General features: G+C 40.2%; 1 protein-coding gene across 5 annotated transcripts in view; it reads right to left on the bottom strand.

Annotated features, from left to right (window-relative positions):
• Positions 1-20267, bottom strand: part of PLD1 (phospholipase D1, phosphatidylcholine-specific) — a 199164-nt gene that overhangs the window by 60916 nt on the left and 117981 nt on the right. For 3 of the 5 annotated variants that reach the window (XM_012733914.1, XM_004674963.2, XM_012733915.1), the window contains 4 exons: positions 19887-20000; positions 8257-8385; positions 7455-7573; positions 5541-5654 (listed from right to left, as the gene is read on the bottom strand). In XM_012733914.1, the coding sequence (XP_012589368.1) occupies positions 5541-5654; positions 7455-7573; positions 8257-8385; positions 19887-20000 (476 nt within the window). The remainder of the gene's footprint in view (positions 1-5540; positions 5655-7454; positions 7574-8256; positions 8386-19886; positions 20001-20267) is intronic. The other 2 variants (XM_012733922.1, XM_004674964.2) reach the window with 1 other exon arrangement.

Raw genomic sequence — 20267 nt, forward strand, 5'->3', positions numbered from 1 at the left:
CCGCCCCTGAGGCTCTGGCCTGTACCCCAGTTCTGTATGCACAAATAAATAAATCTTTAAAAAAAAAAAAAAAAGAGAGAGAGAGAGAAAGAAAGCCCTGGAGCCTGCCTAGACCCAACCTGTGCTGAGGTCAGTATGCTCCAGGTAACTGTGCTTGGCTGGCACACCTCAGCTGGGCCTGGTGTTGTGATTTACAGCCCACAGCATTGCTGAAGCACAGGTCCAAGTGGCTGCAAGTCAGGCTGCCATTGGGAAACTGCCATACTGGCCTGGCACACCCCTACATTTCTCTTGAAGCTGGCACTAGGCTGGGATAAGCCTTGCTCCTGCAGCACCCAGCTAGCTTGCTCTGGGTTAAGGAAGCCAACACTGCTTCTGCTACTGTACTCCCTGCAGAACAGCCTGGGCGCTGCCCACAGGTGGCCTTCTCAGTCATCTAGCCTGCCATGCCCAGCATTTCAGGCAGCAGGGTCTTTGTTTGCCAACAATGAAAAAATCAACTAACTTAAATCTTTCTTCCTACTAAAGCTGCCTCATTGCAGCTTATTGTCCAGCAATGTTACTAATATTTAGTTTCCTTTGTTTAATTTGTCTAATTCTGTATTTGCTTTTTAAAAAAGCATTAGTAAATACTAATTTTCCTGGCCAAAAATTAATACTTTTTTTGTGAAAAAATAGAGTAAATATGTTGGAAAGAGGCAGATACAGTTCAGGTTTTTTAATCCAGTTTCCCCATTTAAGAGAAAAGAACAAGCTCTAGTTAATGGCGAATATCCTCGCTATCCTGTGGAACATCAGCTGCCCAACTTAAGAGAAAGGTTTATTTCCACGTAGTGATGACTTATGGATGGTAATCTGGCATCAAGCCTTTTCTTTTACTTTACCAGACATGTCTTTTAACTGGGAATGAAAGCATTCAGAATCTAGTGAGTATTTTCTGGGAGAATGCAAGCTGCTTACATACTCTGTGTACAAGCAGTTTCAGAACCAACTTTTCTCCAACCCTTGCCCCCACCCTTTTCTCCTACTCTGTTTTTACTGAATGCTCTTGGCAGGTTTCTGAGAATGCCCAGCACTAAAGGGAAACACCCAGGATCATTTTACAAGTGCTGATGGAAGCTGCTGAAGTTGGCCCTCAGGTTTGGATGACTTTTTTAGCAGCAGAGCTTCATGTCGGAGACGGAACATTCTCCATGCTTGCCACAGCTCTGGCTCCTTGAGGGCTGCGTCACCCTTTTGCTACAGCTGTGCATCATGAAGGACGTGGAATTACCAGCCATAGGTGGCCAGGGGTGATTGGACCTGATATTATTGTATTAAAAATTAAATAGCAGGGGCCCTCCCTGGTGGTGCAGCAGGTTAAAGCACTGCACTAAGAAGCTAAAGCCACTTCCGCACGAGTTCGATTCCTGCCTACCCTGGAGGAGATCCACATGGAGTGGCAGACCTCTCTTGGCCCGCCCGCTGCTCTCCTCAGCAGTGTACTGCGTTGATCTGCCTGTTCTGCTCCCCACTCTATCTCTGGTGAATCCTCTCACCCTCCGCATCTCTGGCCTGTACCCCAGCTCTGTATAAATAAATAAATAAATAAATAAATCTTTTAAAAAAAACCAATTAAATAGCAGTATCCCCTTCTACAGATGAAAGAACATGAATTTGATCTGTTATTTATTAAGTCAAATGCTCTCTCTTTCCATTTCAATAAATGCATGGAATAAAGATACTGTATGCAAAGATAACTTGGTGACAGAGAAACGTCAACTTCTTTGTTATAAACTTATAAAAGCACTAAAGAACTCTTGATGTTTGTAGCTCATCTTGATATAATTCAAACATACAATTTCCTGAGTGCTTGGCATAGGTAGTTTATTTAACCATCACCTTTGACAGACAGACTATAGATGATCCTGGCTTACAGATGAAGAAGTGCACACAGAAAGGTGAGGCAGTTTCTCCCAAGGTTACACAACTAAGATGTAGCAAAGCTGGGAATCAAACACAAAATTGGGCCTAGTATTTGCCTCTTCTGCTTACTATATTATACTCCTTTACAATTCATTCAGCTGGCTGCCTCAACATTAAGTAATGAACAATAAACTGTTAAAAACCATAAACCTAAGTATGAATTTTAATAAATTCTTCAACCAAGACTATGATAACACCAGGTATTATCACAAGCTGCCTCCATCAGAATCTTCCTAGAAATCTCCAGACACCTGCATGTAAAGGACATGCTGACCCTTGCCCATTTCCCTTTTTTATTTGTATAAATAAATGTCCCTGCCCTCTACCAACGACAGTGGTCTTACAGACACAAGTCTGCTGTCCTCCTCATTTGTCAACAAATTAAACCACTTTCCTTTTCTTCAACTCTGTTTGAGGGAAACCGAGCTGGTGCTTTGTAACTTAAACTCTAAAAATTAAATAGGCCACACACAGCCAGGGGTCTATCTCTCTGCTCCCTTCTAGATTCTTTGGAAAACCAGGGGTTGGACTGGATTATATTTTCCACCATCTAAGCACTCTGTTCATGGCTGGAAAACAACTATGTCTAGAACATGATGAACAATGTTTAGAACCAGCAAGTAATATGAAGTAAAATAATATTGTGTTCAGAATGTAACAGGAAGGGAGAAATGGATCAGGGAACTTTGTCAATTTCTGGTGCTTTCAAGCATTCCAATTGGGTTGGAGCCACTATTTTCACAAGTGGAGTTACTTTGGTAGTTCTGAAAAATATCTACAGACAACCAGTAGAGATCCAGGTTCTATGAGGTCTTACACTTTTCAATTTGCAGTGGAGGAGAGTATTTTTTTTCTTTTAAGAAAAAGAATAAGTGATTTGCAAATACAAAATTAGTAATGTTGAAGTCACTATGAAAGCCTCGGCACTTTTTGCCTTGCTTTCATTCTCTTTCTAGTCTAGTAAGTTCTTCGTATGTGAACAATGTAAGTCCCAAAGAGTGTTGGGAATGAACTAGAAACAGATGTGCAACAAACTGAGAGCTCCTCAGTCAATGAAGCTTGGGAAATGCTCACAGCATTACATTCACTCTTACTAAAATCATGACACATACCAGAACAAAAATGGCACTATGAAATTCTGTGTTTTCAAAAAAATCTGCAACAATTTACTTGTCCATGGAAATCATTTTAGTAGAATAGCTATATAAGTAGGTAAGCCCCAGCTTGGAAGGCCTGACTTAGTTAATTATAAAATATTATATACCATGCATTTCCTTGAATGCAAAATATAGTTCCAAAGGCCAATAATGTCTCTAGGAACTGTTTGAAATTAAGCAGGTTCACACATGGGGGTGTCCCCAACCTGACCTTCTCCATCTGAACTTCATCGACCATCACCTGAGAGCATACGACTTGCTACCATTGGTTCTGCCATGTGCTTGGCAGGCAGTCTGTCCCTTAGAGAAGACACTCAGTCCTGTCCTCATTGTCCAAACATTCGTGATATATGGCCCACACGTTCATACTGACATTTAGTCCTAGACCATACTTAGCAATGCTAACTGAATTGTTTTTTTCTTTTTTTTTAAAAGATTTATTTATTTATTCGTACAGAACTAGGGTACAGGCCAGAGATGCAGAGGGTGAGAGGATTCACCAGAGAGAGAGTGGGGAGCAGAACAGGCAGATTGACGAAGAGAGGGGAGCAGTGGGCGGGTCAGAAGAGGTCTGCCGCGCCATGTGGTCACCTCTGGGGCAGGCGGGGATCGAACTCATGCGGAAGTAGCTTAAGCTTCTTTGTTCTGTGCTTTAACCCGCTGAGCCACCAGGGAGGGCCCTAACTGAATTGTTTTAACCTTGCAGCTTTCTCTCCCCCAACTAATTAAGTTCCCAGAGGCATAAAACCCCCTTTCAGTGCTCCACTCAGCCTCTAAGTGTGTGTTGGTAACTTCACTGTGCAAATAAATGGCACTTAACAGATGAAGACAATAAATGAATTCATGAAAGAATGTATCTTGGTAAATTTCCTTTTAAATCAATTGGTTTTCTGGATTCTTGTGTCCAGACTTCCTGGGCCCAACAGGGATAAAATCATGAGACTATCAGAGGACATGAGTGATCTGGTCTCCTCCCTAACACAGCATCTGGTATCGCAGAGAAGGTGATTCCCGGGTGGCATTTTGTGCAATGGTTATGCAGAGTATCCAGAGTATCTATCACACTAGGGCAGCAGGATAAGAATATGCAAAACAAGGTTTTACCAACAGGCATCAAAAGACATATATAGATATATACATGCAACCTGGGATAAAAGATCCTTTGCTGATCATAAATATACACAATTCCCTACAAAACATTTCCAACAGATGCTTAATGAGCATCTGCTAACTTTGATAGGATGATCACTGGGTTAATTTAATGCCATCTCAGATCTTAAATTCTCTTTCTCTCTTTTTAATATCAAGGTTCCTATTATATTGTACAGCATGGGTAATTTTCCCTTCCAAGTAGAATACAATTAAGTAGGCTCATAAAATATTCATTAACTTATATATGAATGCATATCTATCTGTACCTCTAAGTTTAAATTAGTTGTCTCCTTTAGCCTGGGATGTTTAAGTGTTTCCTATAGGGATTTCTCTCAAATGGTTTATCTTTTTGATTGTTCTATTATTTGATCTGTGGTCTGGAATACCTTTATATTTCTTATATACACATACCTCTACTTGCCTATAGTACAAAGCACCTGACTTAGGCATTTCATTTATATGAACTTATTCACTAGACTCCATGTCCAAATGATATAAATTCTGATTTGTGACAGCAGCAGCAAAATAGTGGATCACTGTTTAAAGAATACTTTCGATGCAGGCAGTAATGACTTTGAATCAAGGGCAAAGGCAAAGGTGGTCATCATAGTTCCTCACTGTATGACCTCAAAATATTTAAGCTAGAATTGGCAGAGGGAGCGGACTGGGTAACAAAAAAGTAGACTATGATTTCATGTTCTACCTTTACTGATAATAAACATGTAGCTGACAGACTCCTAACTCCACTGGGTCTGAATTTTCTGATTTGTAATTTGACATGGTTGGACTGGATATGGTAAAATTCTGATTCTATTAAGCAAATTCTTTATTTTACTGAAAGAGACTCTGAAAGGCATTTGGTTAAATAGAAACAAAAATTAGACTGAACAATAATCATCCACATGCCAGGTGCTTAACCAGGATTAGTGCTAGGCTTACTGGGTATCACCTGCTAGGGTCACTTTAGAGGAACACAGGACAAGCCTCTTCTTGACTGGCATTTCTTTAACGACACAAATTTATTACATTTATTAGACGTTTTAGAAACAGTGAATATAAAGAATTTTAAACGGGAGTTATAACACAACATTTTATTTTTTTAATTTTTTTTTTTTAATAACACAACATTTTAAAAGGTCGGTTCAGATTTGTTCTGGAGCTGTGTTTATTGAAAGGCTAAAGCCAGCATGAATGGCACTGACTCCAATGGGTTAACAGAGTAATTTCACCCAGTGAAACTGAAAAAAAAAGAACAACCAAACTTACCTGCACGTTAGCATGGACAGACCCAGGCACTTGGTATTTCAATTCGTGGGCTGTTGTTTGAGATTTTGGAAGCAGAAAAGGATAAGAAAGGGATCGATATTTTGGTTTCATAATCTAAAATAAAGAAAAGCAGGTAAAAAAAATCAAATGAAAAAGAAGTTTCATTCTTTTCTATTTTGCAATTTTTTAAAAATCCAGGTTTAGGGCCTTTACTGGTAGCACAGCGGGTTAAAACACAGCACTAAGAACCTAAAGTCACTTCAGCGAGAGTTCAATCCCGGGTTCCGGAGGTGACCCACATGGCGCGGCAGACCTCTCCTGAACCGCCCGCTGCTCCCCTCAGCAGTGCATTGGTCAGTCTGCCTGTTCTGCTCCCCACTGTCTCTGGTGAATACTCACTGCCTCTGTATCTCTGGCCTGTACCCCAGTTCTGTATGCATAAATAAATAAATCTTAAAAAAAAAAATCCAGGTTTATTCATTTAAAAGAGAAAGAGAATAATAATATCAATGTTGTAGAGGTTGTGAATTATTTAGCTTTGTTTTCAATTTCCTACATTTCCTTTTTTCAGTGAACATGTATTCTTCTATATTTGTAAAGACTGTTTTAAAATTATCTTTGGTCTTACAGGTATATAACCACAAAAATGAGAATATTGTTTGTAAACTGAATTTTTTACTAATTTGTAGATATCTCAGCACAGCAATACAGTACTATATACCATTTTTAATAATTTCATTCAAAATGGCATGGCATAATCATGATTTGTTTACTAACTTCCTACTAATGAACATTTCTGCTCTCATTTTGTTTGAATTATTAGAATCTATCAAAGTATTTATTCAACTTATTTATTCTTGCTTTGTAAGCTTAAACATCAGTAATAGATGTTCAGAGTCAAAGATTGAATGCTTTTTCAAAGACCTTTTTTCAAAAGAAGTATCAATGCCTGATAGCATTACATAGCTTCCAAGAGTGCAGCATTGAAAATCAACATGTGTCTATAATCATTTCACCACAAAAAGTCCAATTTTTTCCTTAACCTTACCATAGTCCCTTTTGTCCTGATATAAAATGTTTCTTGATGACCAGGGAACGGAATAAGCAGCAAGAATCCCAACCCCACACTCAAGTACTAGCAGTACTTTCTTTTTGTCAGGTCAATAGGTTAAAAGTCATACTACTTTCTTCATGAATTCATCCCTCTTAAATAATTGTTTAAAATATTCCCATTAGTTTTAAGAACTACCATTAAATTTTCATAATGTTATGTAAGCGAACAATTAGATCAGACACAATGTTGTTGATAAAGCTTACTCTTTCTTCACAAATTGTTAGGGAGATTACTGCCTCAGTGCAGTAAAGAAAAATCATTTATGATAGTTATGTAGCTTATAAATGTTAGATCAAGTTCTTACAAGCAATGAAGGCAAACCAAAGGAGACACAATCTGGAGGGGAAAAATTGCCTGAATCCTTGTCACACTGCTCACTTTACTAGCACCTTCATCAGAAGCCTGTGCTAACAGGAATGCCATGTAGAACAGGGCTGAATGACTTTAAAGTCCCAACCTGCTCATCTCACCTAAGCAACACTCTCCACTGGAAACACAACCTTCTGCAGGACTATGGATCCAGGCCAGACACACATAATCAACACTTAGTGTTGCAGTTGTTAAATGGGGTTAGAATAATAGGCCCTAATGGTAGCATCTAACCTTTTTGTTCTAAAATGTCTGTGATATAATTTTGTCTTTTGACCAGAGGCCTTGGAACTCTCAACCAAGCATACAACTATGGGTAGGTGACACAGCTGGGACTCACTCAGTCCCTTCCTGCCCACCCTCTAGGTTTCTCCTCCACCAGGCCTGTCTCTCATCAAATGGGCTGACCCACAATGAAACCATTCCCATACCTTGGTGAAGTTCCAGCGCTGAATGAAGTGACGTGCCACGTCACGAGCTGCCTTCCCATGGACCGCAGAGGCGATGTCATGCCAGGGCATCCGGGGAGTGGTGTACCTGTCTATGAAATCTGCCCAGGTGCACCAGGCAAGCACTGTCACTGCCTTGTGGGCTAGGACAGCAGCCCTCTAGCCCCAGTCTTGTCCAATGACGTATGTAAAAGGAAATGGCTAATGCCCACTATGTGTACTTTGGCTTTGGTAGAACAACTTCTTGACAGCTAACAAAAACATATCTCACACCAGTTTCCCATGCACTTCCTGCAAGTATGTTTCATTCACTTAGTAATAGACAACCATCAGGCAATATGGACATGAGTTAGAATAATTATCCAAACAATTATACTTGATATTACATCTTTCTTTTCATCCTGGTGAAATAATACCTATGCAGGGGAATCTCTATATCTTCTTAGACATAGAGACATAAGCAAAGTGATCATCTGAAAATGTGTCATTCTAATGCAGGAAAATAAAGATGATAACCAGAAAAAGATTATTAAAGGGAGGATATAATCTCTTAGAAAATAATAAATTGACCCCCCACCCCAAGCTCAAAAAAAAAAAAAAATGGTTCTGCCTCATTCTCCTTTTCAAAATATATCCACAAGGAGAAGTCCTTAGTCACAGTCTCCAAAGATTTACCAAAAATTCAGAACAAAACAAAGCAAATAACAGATCATGTACATGCATACTTTTTGAGATGCTGACAAGGGACAAATTATAAGGTGCCACTCACTACCCTGGTACTCACCAGCGAAAGGTTTGTCAAGTTGCACCCAGTCTTTGAAGACAAAATTGCAATAGTCCTTTCCATGCCAGAACCTGGTCTCCCCGTGCAGCTCTCCCACGCCAGTCTGCAAACTGCGGATGGAGCTGGTGTCTGTGAACACAGGGAAACTTGCTCAAATGTCAGACCCATGTGGCCCAAAGGGGGAGGCTCAACTCTCATTTACTAAACACCTGAAAACTTCTCAACTTTTCTTAAGACTCCTAACCAGGGCAGCATGTGATCATCAGAGGTTGTGGACTGAAGAGGCTTTACAGCCCATACAAGTTAGGACCAGTGGGAATTTGGAGTTACAATCAGGTGCTCCATTAGATGGTGAAATTTACCTTCCTGGTGAGGAGGGGGCAGGAAACAAAAGTGTGACTTTCTCGGGCTGCTGAACAATTCATCCTCACCACATACCAGATCACTGGAAGAAATGGAGCACTGCGTAAACTGTGAACAGTGGATTCACTGGGAGTTAGGAGAGAGCAGTAAATCCAAGTCAGAGAAACGTGTGTGCAAAGACCCTACGGGAGTCATGCCTTTCTCTTTCCTCAGCTGATACAGTGCATACTTAATATACAATTCTTGTCTGTGGTGTCTCAAAAAGCAAGACCTTCAGATTTGCAGAGCCCAGATTTCAGCCCTGAAAGTGACGGCAAGTAAGGCACACTGAGCTTCACTTTCTGGTCAGAAATTCCTTACATATGAAAGGAAAAATTTGGTCTAGATGATATGTGAGGTCTTTCTGGCTCTGCTGTCCTATATTCCTGAAATCAAAAATGTCATCCATTGGGAAAAAATCACAATACCAGACAGAAGTCAATGACTGCATACATGCAAAAGCAGCACTCTACCGCAATGCTTCATGAAGCTCCTAGTCTGGGCTATTTTAATTACATGCAAAGACTTTGACTTACAGAGTTTGCATTTTTAGGAGATGTGTCACCCATAAAGAAAACTAAGCAGGAAGACTAGTGCAACTACAAGTCACAGATGCAGCGCTTGACACAAAAGAGATATTTCACAAATAGACATTGCATGCAAAATTAGACTTGTTCAATGAATAAACGGTACCACTTGCAGAAGCCACGGATAGTACTAGACTGGCCTCTTGCCACCACAATGTCTCAGAACTATTAATCTGTGCTCAAGAGAGTTCCAGGATCACCTGTTTCCTACAGGGAGTTAAGTCCTAAGAATTAGCGTGCATAGAAGGCTTTTCCCAAGCTGGCCCAATATCTCATTCTAGTCCTGGTTTTCCCCCCACACAAGCCCAAGTCCATGTTTCCCTCATTTATTATTCAGCAGGCTTAGTCTGTCAAGCACCCATGTAGTTGCATGTTACTCCTTTTGCCTGAGATGTTCTTCCCTCTCTCTTAGCCTGATCACATCATCCCTCAGAGTCTCATCAGCAGTCACCTGCCCTTCAGACACACTCCCCAGCTCCCAGTAGCAGAGGCATTCAGTAACACTGCTCCAAGACACTGGCATGTTCTCCTTAGTGCCCCTGACTGACAGCTATATAAGGAGGCACCCTCCCCAGCTCCCAAGGATCTACAAACTCCTTAGTGCTAGACAGTATATACTTTCTCTGCCTGCTGTGTTTCTGGCATTCAGTTGGTAATTAAGAAGTATTTACAGGGACATATTCAGTTGTCATAAGAGTCATGGTGTATTTTTGCATAGGAAATATAGAAAAAAATGTGTCATGACTTTTCTGATGGCCCAATAGTATTAATACAAATACCACACACACTGCTGATATCCTATCTCAATCTGAATAATTAATTGTCCAAGGCTATGAAATTTTCTATTCTATATAAGAAATTTTTTACATAAGAAAATATCTTAGAGCCTCCCTGGTGGCTCAGCCTTATCAAGCTATTGCCAGTCACTGCAGCATGAGTTCAATCCCTGGCCTGGGAGGTGACCCACATGGCACAGCAGATCTCTCCTGTCTCTCCTGCTGCTCCCCTCAGCAGTGTATTTCAGTTAATTTGCCTGTTCTGCTCCCCACTCTGTTTCTAGTGAATCCTTTCACCACTCCCCACCATCTCTCTGGCCTGTATCCCAGTTCTTATATGCATAAATAAATGAAAAAATTCTTTTTAAAAAGGCTTAAAAATAGAATATTAAAGCTTAACAAAACTAAATCACATTAAAAATTGAATTCTGTTGACTTAGTGATTTATGATTCTGCTATACAGGACTGATAGGTCAAGGTGCTGGTAGGTTTATTTGCTCACCTGTAGGCACTTTATTATAACCAGGGCATTTTTTTTTTTTTTAAGAAAGAGAAAGAAGCACAAAGAACAAGACCAGGGGTGAGTCAAATGCCAAATTAAAAACAACAACAAACAATTAATAATGTGTCATTATTTAAGAAACACTCAGCTGAAGCTTTACATGTACACATAAATGTGTCTAAATAGAACATTCCAATACAGTTCCAGGATGAGGTCTGAGCTGGGGAAATGGCCAGGGGCTCGCAGCCCACCCCTCTTCTGCTCCCTTGCTGACTGTGCTAGCATCAGGGAATGACCCTGGCACACTCTCTGCTACCTTTTCATGGGTGCCTCAGGGAAGGACCCTTGCTACCTGTTTGAGGCCCTGGACTGAGTGGACAACCAGAGCTTGTGGCTTAAAATCAGGGAAGTCACTGTTCAGAGCCCTGAACCCAGTGTGTTTGGAGGGCTGGTCACCGGGGCTCGAGCTGAGTCAGAGCCTGGAAGCCTGGACTCACTTGTTCATCAGCACCTTCTAGAGCATCAGGGCCAGCCACATCTACAGAGAGAAGCCTCACGGTTTAGCACCCTGGTCACTGAAGTCATTAGTGGGGTGGTGGTTTGTGTCATTATCTTCTTTGCTGAGATTTGTCAGAATCCTAAAAAGGCAGAGACAGTAAGAGCAGCCACTAACTGCATCTTGGGTGAAAGGATGCAGTATGACCCACAAGTCCCTTGTGGGGAGGGGACAGAGACTCAGAGAGAGGGTGTACTTGTGGACTTCCCTATGTTTTAAGACAAGCTTGGATCTAACATAGAAATGCTCCTCTTGGCCTTTGTTGACTTTCAGTTGTCCGCATTTGGGATTCTGAGTTCCTGCATTCCACAAGTCCCAGCTGTGACCTCTCTCAGTGACTATGGGGCTCTCTTTCATCTAGAGCTGCACCTAGAGCCTGCCTCATTTGTTGCATCACCTCAGACTCCATACACCTACCTCATCTCATCTCCTCTCTCTAGAATGGGGTTCCCTCACATTTGAGGGCTCAAAATTCTTTTCAACATCTGAGAAAAGCTTTGAAACTTCTTCTTGAACATATATTTTTCTACTATACTCTTGTTGGAATTTTTGTGCACATATCCAGGCATTCCCTGGACCACTCAAGCTCCCTTTAGCCTCTAACCCTCCTCTAGTTATTCATCATTTCACAGCTCGCCAGGTCCTGTGGTCTCTTCTGCCAGAGGGCAATCCAGGCCACTGTACAGGGCTGTGCATTGTACAACCTTTTCCAAAAAGACATCACAGATATTTGTGTGCATTAGTATAGTTTTCCCAAAAGTAAGTGAGAATTGTCCTGAGAAGAGGTGTCATTTTCTAATTTGCACAAAGGTGTCATATAAACTGCTTCAGATTAATGATGTCAACCTTTATGATGCCTCCCTGATATGCCAGACTTAACCACAGTCATTTTCTACTTGGTCTCTGTTGACTCTCCTTGTTATAATGAAGAGGATAATAAGGATGATGATAAACATGATGATAATGTGACTGACACATATAAAAAAAAGTGCTCATTTGGTACCAAACTCAGTTCTGAACACCTACTTATATGCATTATCTCATGTAATGCTTCTAATAATTCCTTGACATAGGTACAATTGAGCTCATTGCTTTGTTTTGGTGAAGCCACAAGGGTAGCCACATTTTGCTAGGGGTCAGGTCAGGAGTCAAGCTTAGTCAATTTGGCCCTCCGATCCGTTTTGCTTATTACTCCACTCAGATGGCTAAGATGCAAGTTCCTAGGAAGGACATGGCTCTCCTCTTGCCCCACTGTCTTTTTTCTCAGTGGCCCTGACCCAACGGAAGGAAAAGACCAGAAGATAATCTCCATGTTTCCTTTCAGGGTCCCTGTGGGAAAAGCCCTGGAATGTTTCTCCTTTCTTCCTCTGTTGTCACAACGAGTCTGCTCTCTCTGGTGTGTCTTAGGGCTCAGGCCAGGGCCGTGATTGGCGGTGCCTCTGGTATCTGTGCTGGAGCTCACAGTGCACCGGCTCTGCCAGAGCCTCTGGATTCAGAACCTTGGTGCCATTTTCCTCTGTGAAATAGAGCAATCTCTCTCACTCACAGGTATGATGGTGAATCAGAAGCTACCACGTGGTGTGGGGGGTTTGGGGCAACTTCTTGCAGTTCTAGGAGAATCACTAGGGAATCACTAGAGTCTGGGAAAGTAACACATCTGACCAAGTTCAAAAGAGGATATCGATGGCTGCTGTTCACTTTACACCACTACATTAATTTGATTGCCCAACTGTGGAACAAGGTAGGTGCCTCAAGAGACCAAATACAGCTTAAATTTATTTGGTAGATACTAATTTGGAAGGAAGAGCTCAACTTTTTTTTTTTAATTTTCTTTTCTCCTCATAACCCAAGTCAAATGGATAAAAGTACAGGTAACTGGGGCTCTCCCTGGTGGCACAACAGTTTAAAACACTGCATTACAAAGCTCTCGAAGCCACTGCAGCACAAGTTGATTCCCAGCCAGGGAGCTGACCCACATGGCATGGCAGACCTGTTGACCAGCCGGCTGTTCCCTGCAGCAGTGTACTTCATGGATCTGTCTGTTCTGTTTCCCCACTCTGTCTCTGGTGAATCCTCTCACCCTCCCACACCTCTGGGCTGTACCCCAATTCTGTAAGCATAAATAAATCTTAAAAAAAAATTACAGGTAACTGTACTTATTGTAGAAAAGTTAAATGTGTACTGAATTGAAGCTATCCTTCTATTAGCTAGGGATCAGCTCTATTAACAATCTGTGTATTTCATCTCAATATTATTATGATGGTAAAATACATAAAATTAAAAAGTACATCTATTTTAATAGATGCATAATCATGTTGCAAAAAATAAATACAAATGAACAATCCTGTAAATCAATTATAAGAGAAACTAAACAGCACAAATTTTTAGTCGCAGGAAGTTCTCTCTATACTAATTGAATTCAACCTGCTCACAACTCCAATTTGTTTTTATTTTTAGTTATGGCCAAAATAATTCCAAATAAATCAGGGTCCTCCTCAGAAGTAATGACATAATAAGGCAAAGATGGCCAAATACAAGTGGTTACTGAGGATGGCAAGTCACCTATGAGCAAGGAATGCCAACGCTTCACCTCAACAATGTGGACCTGAGGGTTCCTGGCAGTCTGAATCTGGTTCTCAGTGGTTTCCATAATTGCATGTACCTTCACTTTGACACAGGGCTGGACTTTCTGCCATGACTGTTTTCTGAAATATTGCCTACCAGTGGCCCAGATACTGGCAGTGAAGACTCATGGGCAGCATATCCTCCTGCCCTTCAACCAGCCTCCCTCTCAGCTAGGTCACATCCACTTTGCTTTCAAGGCTGCATTACCTGACCATCACTCCAACCCACCCACGTGACCTTCTTCCCAAGATCCTGTGCCACACTAATGAGATTTTCCCCAGGTTCTCCTAGATTCACCCTTCTCACGCTGTTTTCTTTTTTGGACTCCAGGGCTACAAACCCTCCCAGTGCCTCACTTGATCTTGTTTACTCAGCTGTACCACCAGAACTTACAAAGCATGGGTAACACTACAATGATTACCATCTCCAAAAAACAGGTTTTCCCTTGAGATGACGGCATTCTTTTCAGAATCATCTTTGGCTCCTCTCTCTTCACTGTATTCTCTAACACCACTTCCAAAATCCTATTTACACCTACTTTGTAAACAATTTCCTCTATGTATTTCATTTTGGGGGCTGCCTGAACAAGCTTGTGAGATGCTCAGTGTCTCAGCAAAACAAAACTTTAAGCAACCTCCAATCGCCTCCAAATTCCAACCTCACCCTCCACTTCCCAGGGATTTTCCAGCATTGAGTAGTTAAGCATCAGGATCTCAGCCTGACTTTCAAGAACTTCCATGTATTGGTACAGATATTTCTCAGCAGCCTAATCAACATACATTAAGTCTTATCCAGAATTCTAAAACCCAGCGTTTTGAATATGCAATAGTTTCTCACGTTCTTTAGCAAAATCTGACCTAAACTGACAAGAAGGTATTGTCTTTATTTACCCTACTTGGTGTTGAGCAAATAACTTGCTTACAAGGTATTTCCCAAACCCTGCTAGAAGTTCAAAAGAGGATGTAAGGTGTAGGTATTGTATTACCTTTCTAAAATCCAGAATCTCCTAATTTCTGAGACACATCTGACTCCCTGGATTTTGTCAAAGAGATGGTAGATGCCTATGCTTTCTTCACATTCTACATCCAGGTCTGAGATGCTGATATGAATTTGGTATTTTCCATATCTGTGCCTTAAGATATTGCTATAGTATTTACCTAGAATGCTAGTTTTTTTTTTTTTTGCCCTTCTTAGTTTCCCTATTGAAATTCTGTTTATATTATAACCAGTTCCTAAAGAGATCTTCGATAGGTTATATTTTTTTAAAAAATCTTTAAACTTTCAAGAATTTTGGATTTTGCAACTTGGATCAGGAGTATAATTTGTGGAGAACTATTGTCAGTTGGGGTATCCACTAATGAGTTATTAAAGTATTAGATTAGTAAACATTTCAAACTGATATTTACCTTTTAGATAACATACTGACAGCAAGAAAGGAGTCATATACATCCTATAGAATTGATAATCTGAGAACAGAATTTAGATATGACTTAACTTACTATTTATTTTCCCCTGTGATTAGCTATTTGGGTCTAAAGAACCAGTCTCAACTGAACTGCAAAAATTATATTTCCCTTTCAGTCATCTCTTTGATCTTGTTTGAAAAGATCAACAAACATGCTAAATATAAGAAAAGTAAAATTGATCCTTTAAAAATAATATAGTATTATGCAGATAAGTGAAAATTTAATTACCCCTCTTGCAAAATAATTCTGGAAGAAAAAAAAATTGAAGATGGATGACTGATTTTGAATTAATGTTTATACTACAGAAATCTAGCATGGTTATTAATCACATTTAAAATTAATTGATTTTAGTGCAGTTTTTCTATGTAAGAACCTATAGAGAAATCATGCATATGCCATACTGATTTCTGCCAAGCTCAGCATTGTTTTTTGCATTCAAATGAAACTGAGATTGCAGAAAAGTGAGTCCTCTTTACATACTCAAGAAAAGAAGTAATTAATTCAAGCAAACATTCTGTTTCAGATTTCTAATGAAAAGTCACTCCCTGTTTAAGTTGGGTGTGAAGTCCAGTAAGACAACATAAATTTAAGTTATTATATGATCGGAATGTAGGGCTACTGTGCTTGATAAAATTCTTTAGTAGTAGTAAGGAAACCTTGCTTTTGTTCCAACACAAATTCATAAGGAATTTCAATATAGAAAAGAGTACAAGTGGAATTACTCTGGGTGAGGCTGATACTACTGCCGGCGGGATGCTCTGAGACCACTTATTTGGTATGTGCTCAGTGTCTCTTAGACACTCAGGTCTAAGGATCAGAGTATGCAAAGAACTCCCCAGAAAGACTCCACTATCCCTTTGATTCTCATTTTAAGTAACTTTTTTCATTTAAAAAATTAAATTTTCAATTATATGTAGTGACATTACATGTAACTTCCTTATGTGGCACAGGCCAAATATATCATACTGTCCGACAAAGTCCGGGTATGAGGGGGTGCCCCTGAAAAGTCAGGGACCCTGAAGATGGCTCCTACTGGATCTCTTTGTTTTGTTTTGGCCATTCCTGTATTTGCAACCATTTTTGCATTTGGATACATATGATGAAGTAAAAATTGATTTTACATTTGGCTATTCTAATAAAAGCAATTGGCTATCACTGTAAAGTTAATACAGCAAAATTAGACAGTGCTAAAAACATATTGTGATAACATGTTCCTGTCCAAACCAATAACGCAAACTCCCACATTGCACTACCGTCCAGATGTACACACTAAATTAAGCTCCGGCGGAAAAAAACTTTGGGAACCAAAAAGCTTAAGCCTTTGTTGTTCGGCCTTCAACTCTCCTATCTCTCTTAATGTTAGAACTAAGTACAGTAAACTTTTTCATTACTTACCCTGGTCTTGTTTTAAACTTTTTTTTAGGATGCTTTAATAAAAATGAGGATCCTTAGAAATTAACAATAAAAAAAAGCTTTCCTTTTGTTTTGCTAACCTTTCATCATAATATAAATAGAAATGTTAGTTATAACTATATAAATTAATCTGCCTGCTTTATCATTAGTAAATTGTTTGCCCAGCTACAAAAAAATAATAATAGTAATAACATCTTGCTTGTTAGCAGTGTGTTCCTTCAAAAATGATAAGTGTTATAGACTTGGCTAAAGATCAAAAGACTTCAAACTGTTCTTAGAAATATGCGATAGTTGTTATTTTTTTTACTCAATGCATTTGCTGATGTAATCCCACTGCTCTAAAACATAAAAATAAAAAGGACCTGCTGAGACTTGCAGCAGACGACACTTGCACCTGAACGAGTGTTTGTGTCCCTCATTCACCTTCACCTACACCGTCATTTCCTACAGGAACCTCTGTCACCCCAAATGTTGGAGCTGGTCTCCGGCACTTATGTAATGGAAAGAGTCCTTTTTCTCACATCTCATATCCGATGCATCAGCAAGTGTTGTGAGCAACCCCTTTGAGATGCATTCAATCAGCTGTCAGGTCACTGCTTACTACCCTGTTCTACTTTAAAGAATGAGCCTGTAAAAATATGTCAGATTTTGGGCCCTCCCTCGTGGCGCAGCAGGTTAAAGCACAGCACTAAGAAGCAAAAGCCACTTGCGCATGAGTTCGATCCCCGCCTGCCCTGGAGGTGACCACATGGTGTGGCAGACCTCCCCTGACCCGCCCGCTGCTCCCCTCAGCAGTGTACTTCGTCGATCTGCCTGTTCTGCTCCCCACTCTGTCTCTGGTGAAGCCTCTCGCCGCCCCTGAACCTCTGACCTGTACCCCACCTCTGTATGTGCAAATAAATAAATCTTTAAAAAAAAAAAATGTCAGATTTTGACCATCCTTTACTCAAGACCATCTGATGTCTTCCTATCTCAGTCAAAGTAAAAGCCAAGATCCTTTCAAGAGCTGTGTTTTCCACATAATTTTATATAATTTTCTTAATGCTCTCTAACTTTCTCCCCCACTCTACTCTTCCTGCCCAACTCCTAGAACACACCAGTCCTTCCTGGCTCCTTGCCGTGACAATTGCTATTCCTCCAACTTCGAATGCCCTGCTCTGGCTGGAAGAGGCCATTTCTGCTCCGCTTTCTTCTCTGACTTTTGATCTATGTTGAAAACCCACCTTGTTAGGGATGCATTCTCTGACCATGAAAAGGAAATGGTAATTTCTCTCTTCTGCCTTTCCTCTTCTGCTCCATTGTTTCCTCAGATAATTCTCACCATCTGATGCTTGATGACCTATCTGCATATACAATTTCCCTACTTACCCTCCAATGAGTTAAATGAATTTCATCTGTCTTGTCCACTCTATCCCTACTATCTACAACAGTGATACTGTACAGGAACTCAATAAATACTTCTTCAGTGAATCATGGAAGCATATACAATTATTTTTGTATCCCTATTTGCAGTTTTAACTCTAAGTTAAATTAAGTTAAAATACATCCCCATAAAGTGGATGAATCACTTATCATGCTCCTCACCACTCCCCTATTCTTGATAGTCAGATTACTTTCTCTTTCTTAACAAGAAATTCTACAACTGACATATTCTCTGATTTGTGAAGGAGAGTTTCCTGAAAACCACCCATATAGAGGCCATCAGGCACTATAGCAGGGGTCACTTTCTTCAGGCTGAAATTGGCTTCACCTCAACCTACTCAGCACCTGGCTTGCATGCACTTTTTCACCAGCTGTCAATGCTATTGTTAGCAACACCAGCAGTCATAACTCAGATCCCTCAACCTCATCCCTCTCTCTCATTTGTAACTTCAGTTCTAAAGCAGCACAGCTGCACGCTGGAATTGCAAAGCACTACATATTTCCAATACTTTGCCTTTACTACCGATAGCTGTAATTACCCTGATCTGGCATTCTGTGCTACTCAGCTGCCTCCTTACTTTATCTCAGAGCTTTGAACCTCCACTGAACACAGGAGTTAATGTGAGTTGTCTCTGAATTTGTATATGCATCGAATATAAGTTGCATGCTAGGTAAAACATTTTCCTACAAATGTTCTTCCCCATTTTAAATGTATATTAATGTTATGATTTACAACCTTCAAATTTATTCATAGTTACCTGGGAGCATTTATATCATTATATCTAGTTAATCAGTACCTTTTAAGGAACGTAAGCTCCATAGATAAAAGAATACTGGAAACCACTGCTCAAGGTCCAGCTTAATTAATCAGGTTATTAACTCCAGTCAGTCACAAGCAACTCACTTCTGGCCATGTGAATGGAGCTCTAATGCAGTCATTTCCTAAACATACACTGTCATCATGCCCTTGGTAATTCAGTCAAAAGTAGATTCCCGCATGTCTCCTTATTCACAAATCTGACTCATGAACCTTGGAAGACTGATTAAGTTGAACATCACTAGATATGTCACTAACTATTTCTAATCCTGAGTTCCCTTTACTGTAAAAGGAAGTTAACACTATCACTAGGAGGCTGTACATAAGCTTGGCACAGAGAAGGGCTTGGTTTGCACAAAGGTTACCTTGCAATTCTACTAAGGTTGCTATTTATTATGCTAAATATAGCCGATCCATTGTCAAATTCCCTCTTCATTCCCACCAATGCAATTGAGACCCTGGTTAATTTATTCCCCATGGATGTAGTACTTAAGCCAATACGTCTCAGATTGCAATTTCTAAAAATTCACATGTAGAGTGCGACACCTCTTATTTAAAGAACTTCAAGAGCCATAACTAAATTGCGACTGTTGCCTATCTTTCTGGTCTTCTATAAAAGATTGCATCTGAACTGAATGAAGTGTTTCTAGTCCAGCACCATTACTGAATTGATTATGTGTTCCTATCTCACACACACACACACCCATTAAATTACTCACAAAGCTAACTGCAATGTCCCCTTCTCCAGAAAGTCTTACACGGCTCATCATGGAGGAACCCCTCCCACCATCCACACAATTTGCACCACACTATGTACTGTGTGGCTTGTGCCATGTGCTGTGCTGGTGTGAGACTACTTTGCTCTTGGCTGCTGGAGCATAGGGTCTCAGGGAGTGGGGATTGAAAGTGCTACCAAGAATTCTTCATTCAGTAACATACGGACAGGCATGTGGTATGAAAACAGTGCAAACAGAAGCCAACAGAAAGGCAATAGAGAAACACACTCAAGTGCTCATGCAGCAAAAGCTGAAGCCCCAAGCACATCTACTGCATGCAGCACTTACCCGTGTTAGGTCTACCAAGCCCCTGCTCAGAACAACTGGAAGAGCGAAAGAGTTTCAAGTGGGGTTTTAGACCATGGATTAAATGCTGACGACTTCTACAGTGATTACAATAACCTGGAGAAAGTTGAAAGTTCTTTTAAAAATATCTATACATATATATGTATATAGATCAAATTTTTTTTAAAACTAGAAAGCAGGTTCAATCATTTTCAAAACTAGCCAAGTTCATAAAATCAGTCACAAATTTTGTGCAGCAGAAAATTGCGGGGCTTTAAGGCAGATTTGAAAAAAAAAATAACAGTTAATTTATAAGCTACAGAAACTGATGGTTGAGGATAAAACTTGATACATTTCTAGAAGGAAAAGAAATGAAATTTCTTC

Source organism: Condylura cristata, unplaced genomic scaffold (assembly GCF_000260355.1).
Source record: "Condylura cristata isolate star-nosed mole 26May11 unplaced genomic scaffold, ConCri1.0 scaffold00003, whole genome shotgun sequence".
Lineage (NCBI taxonomy): Eukaryota > Metazoa > Chordata > Mammalia > Eulipotyphla > Talpidae > Condylura > Condylura cristata.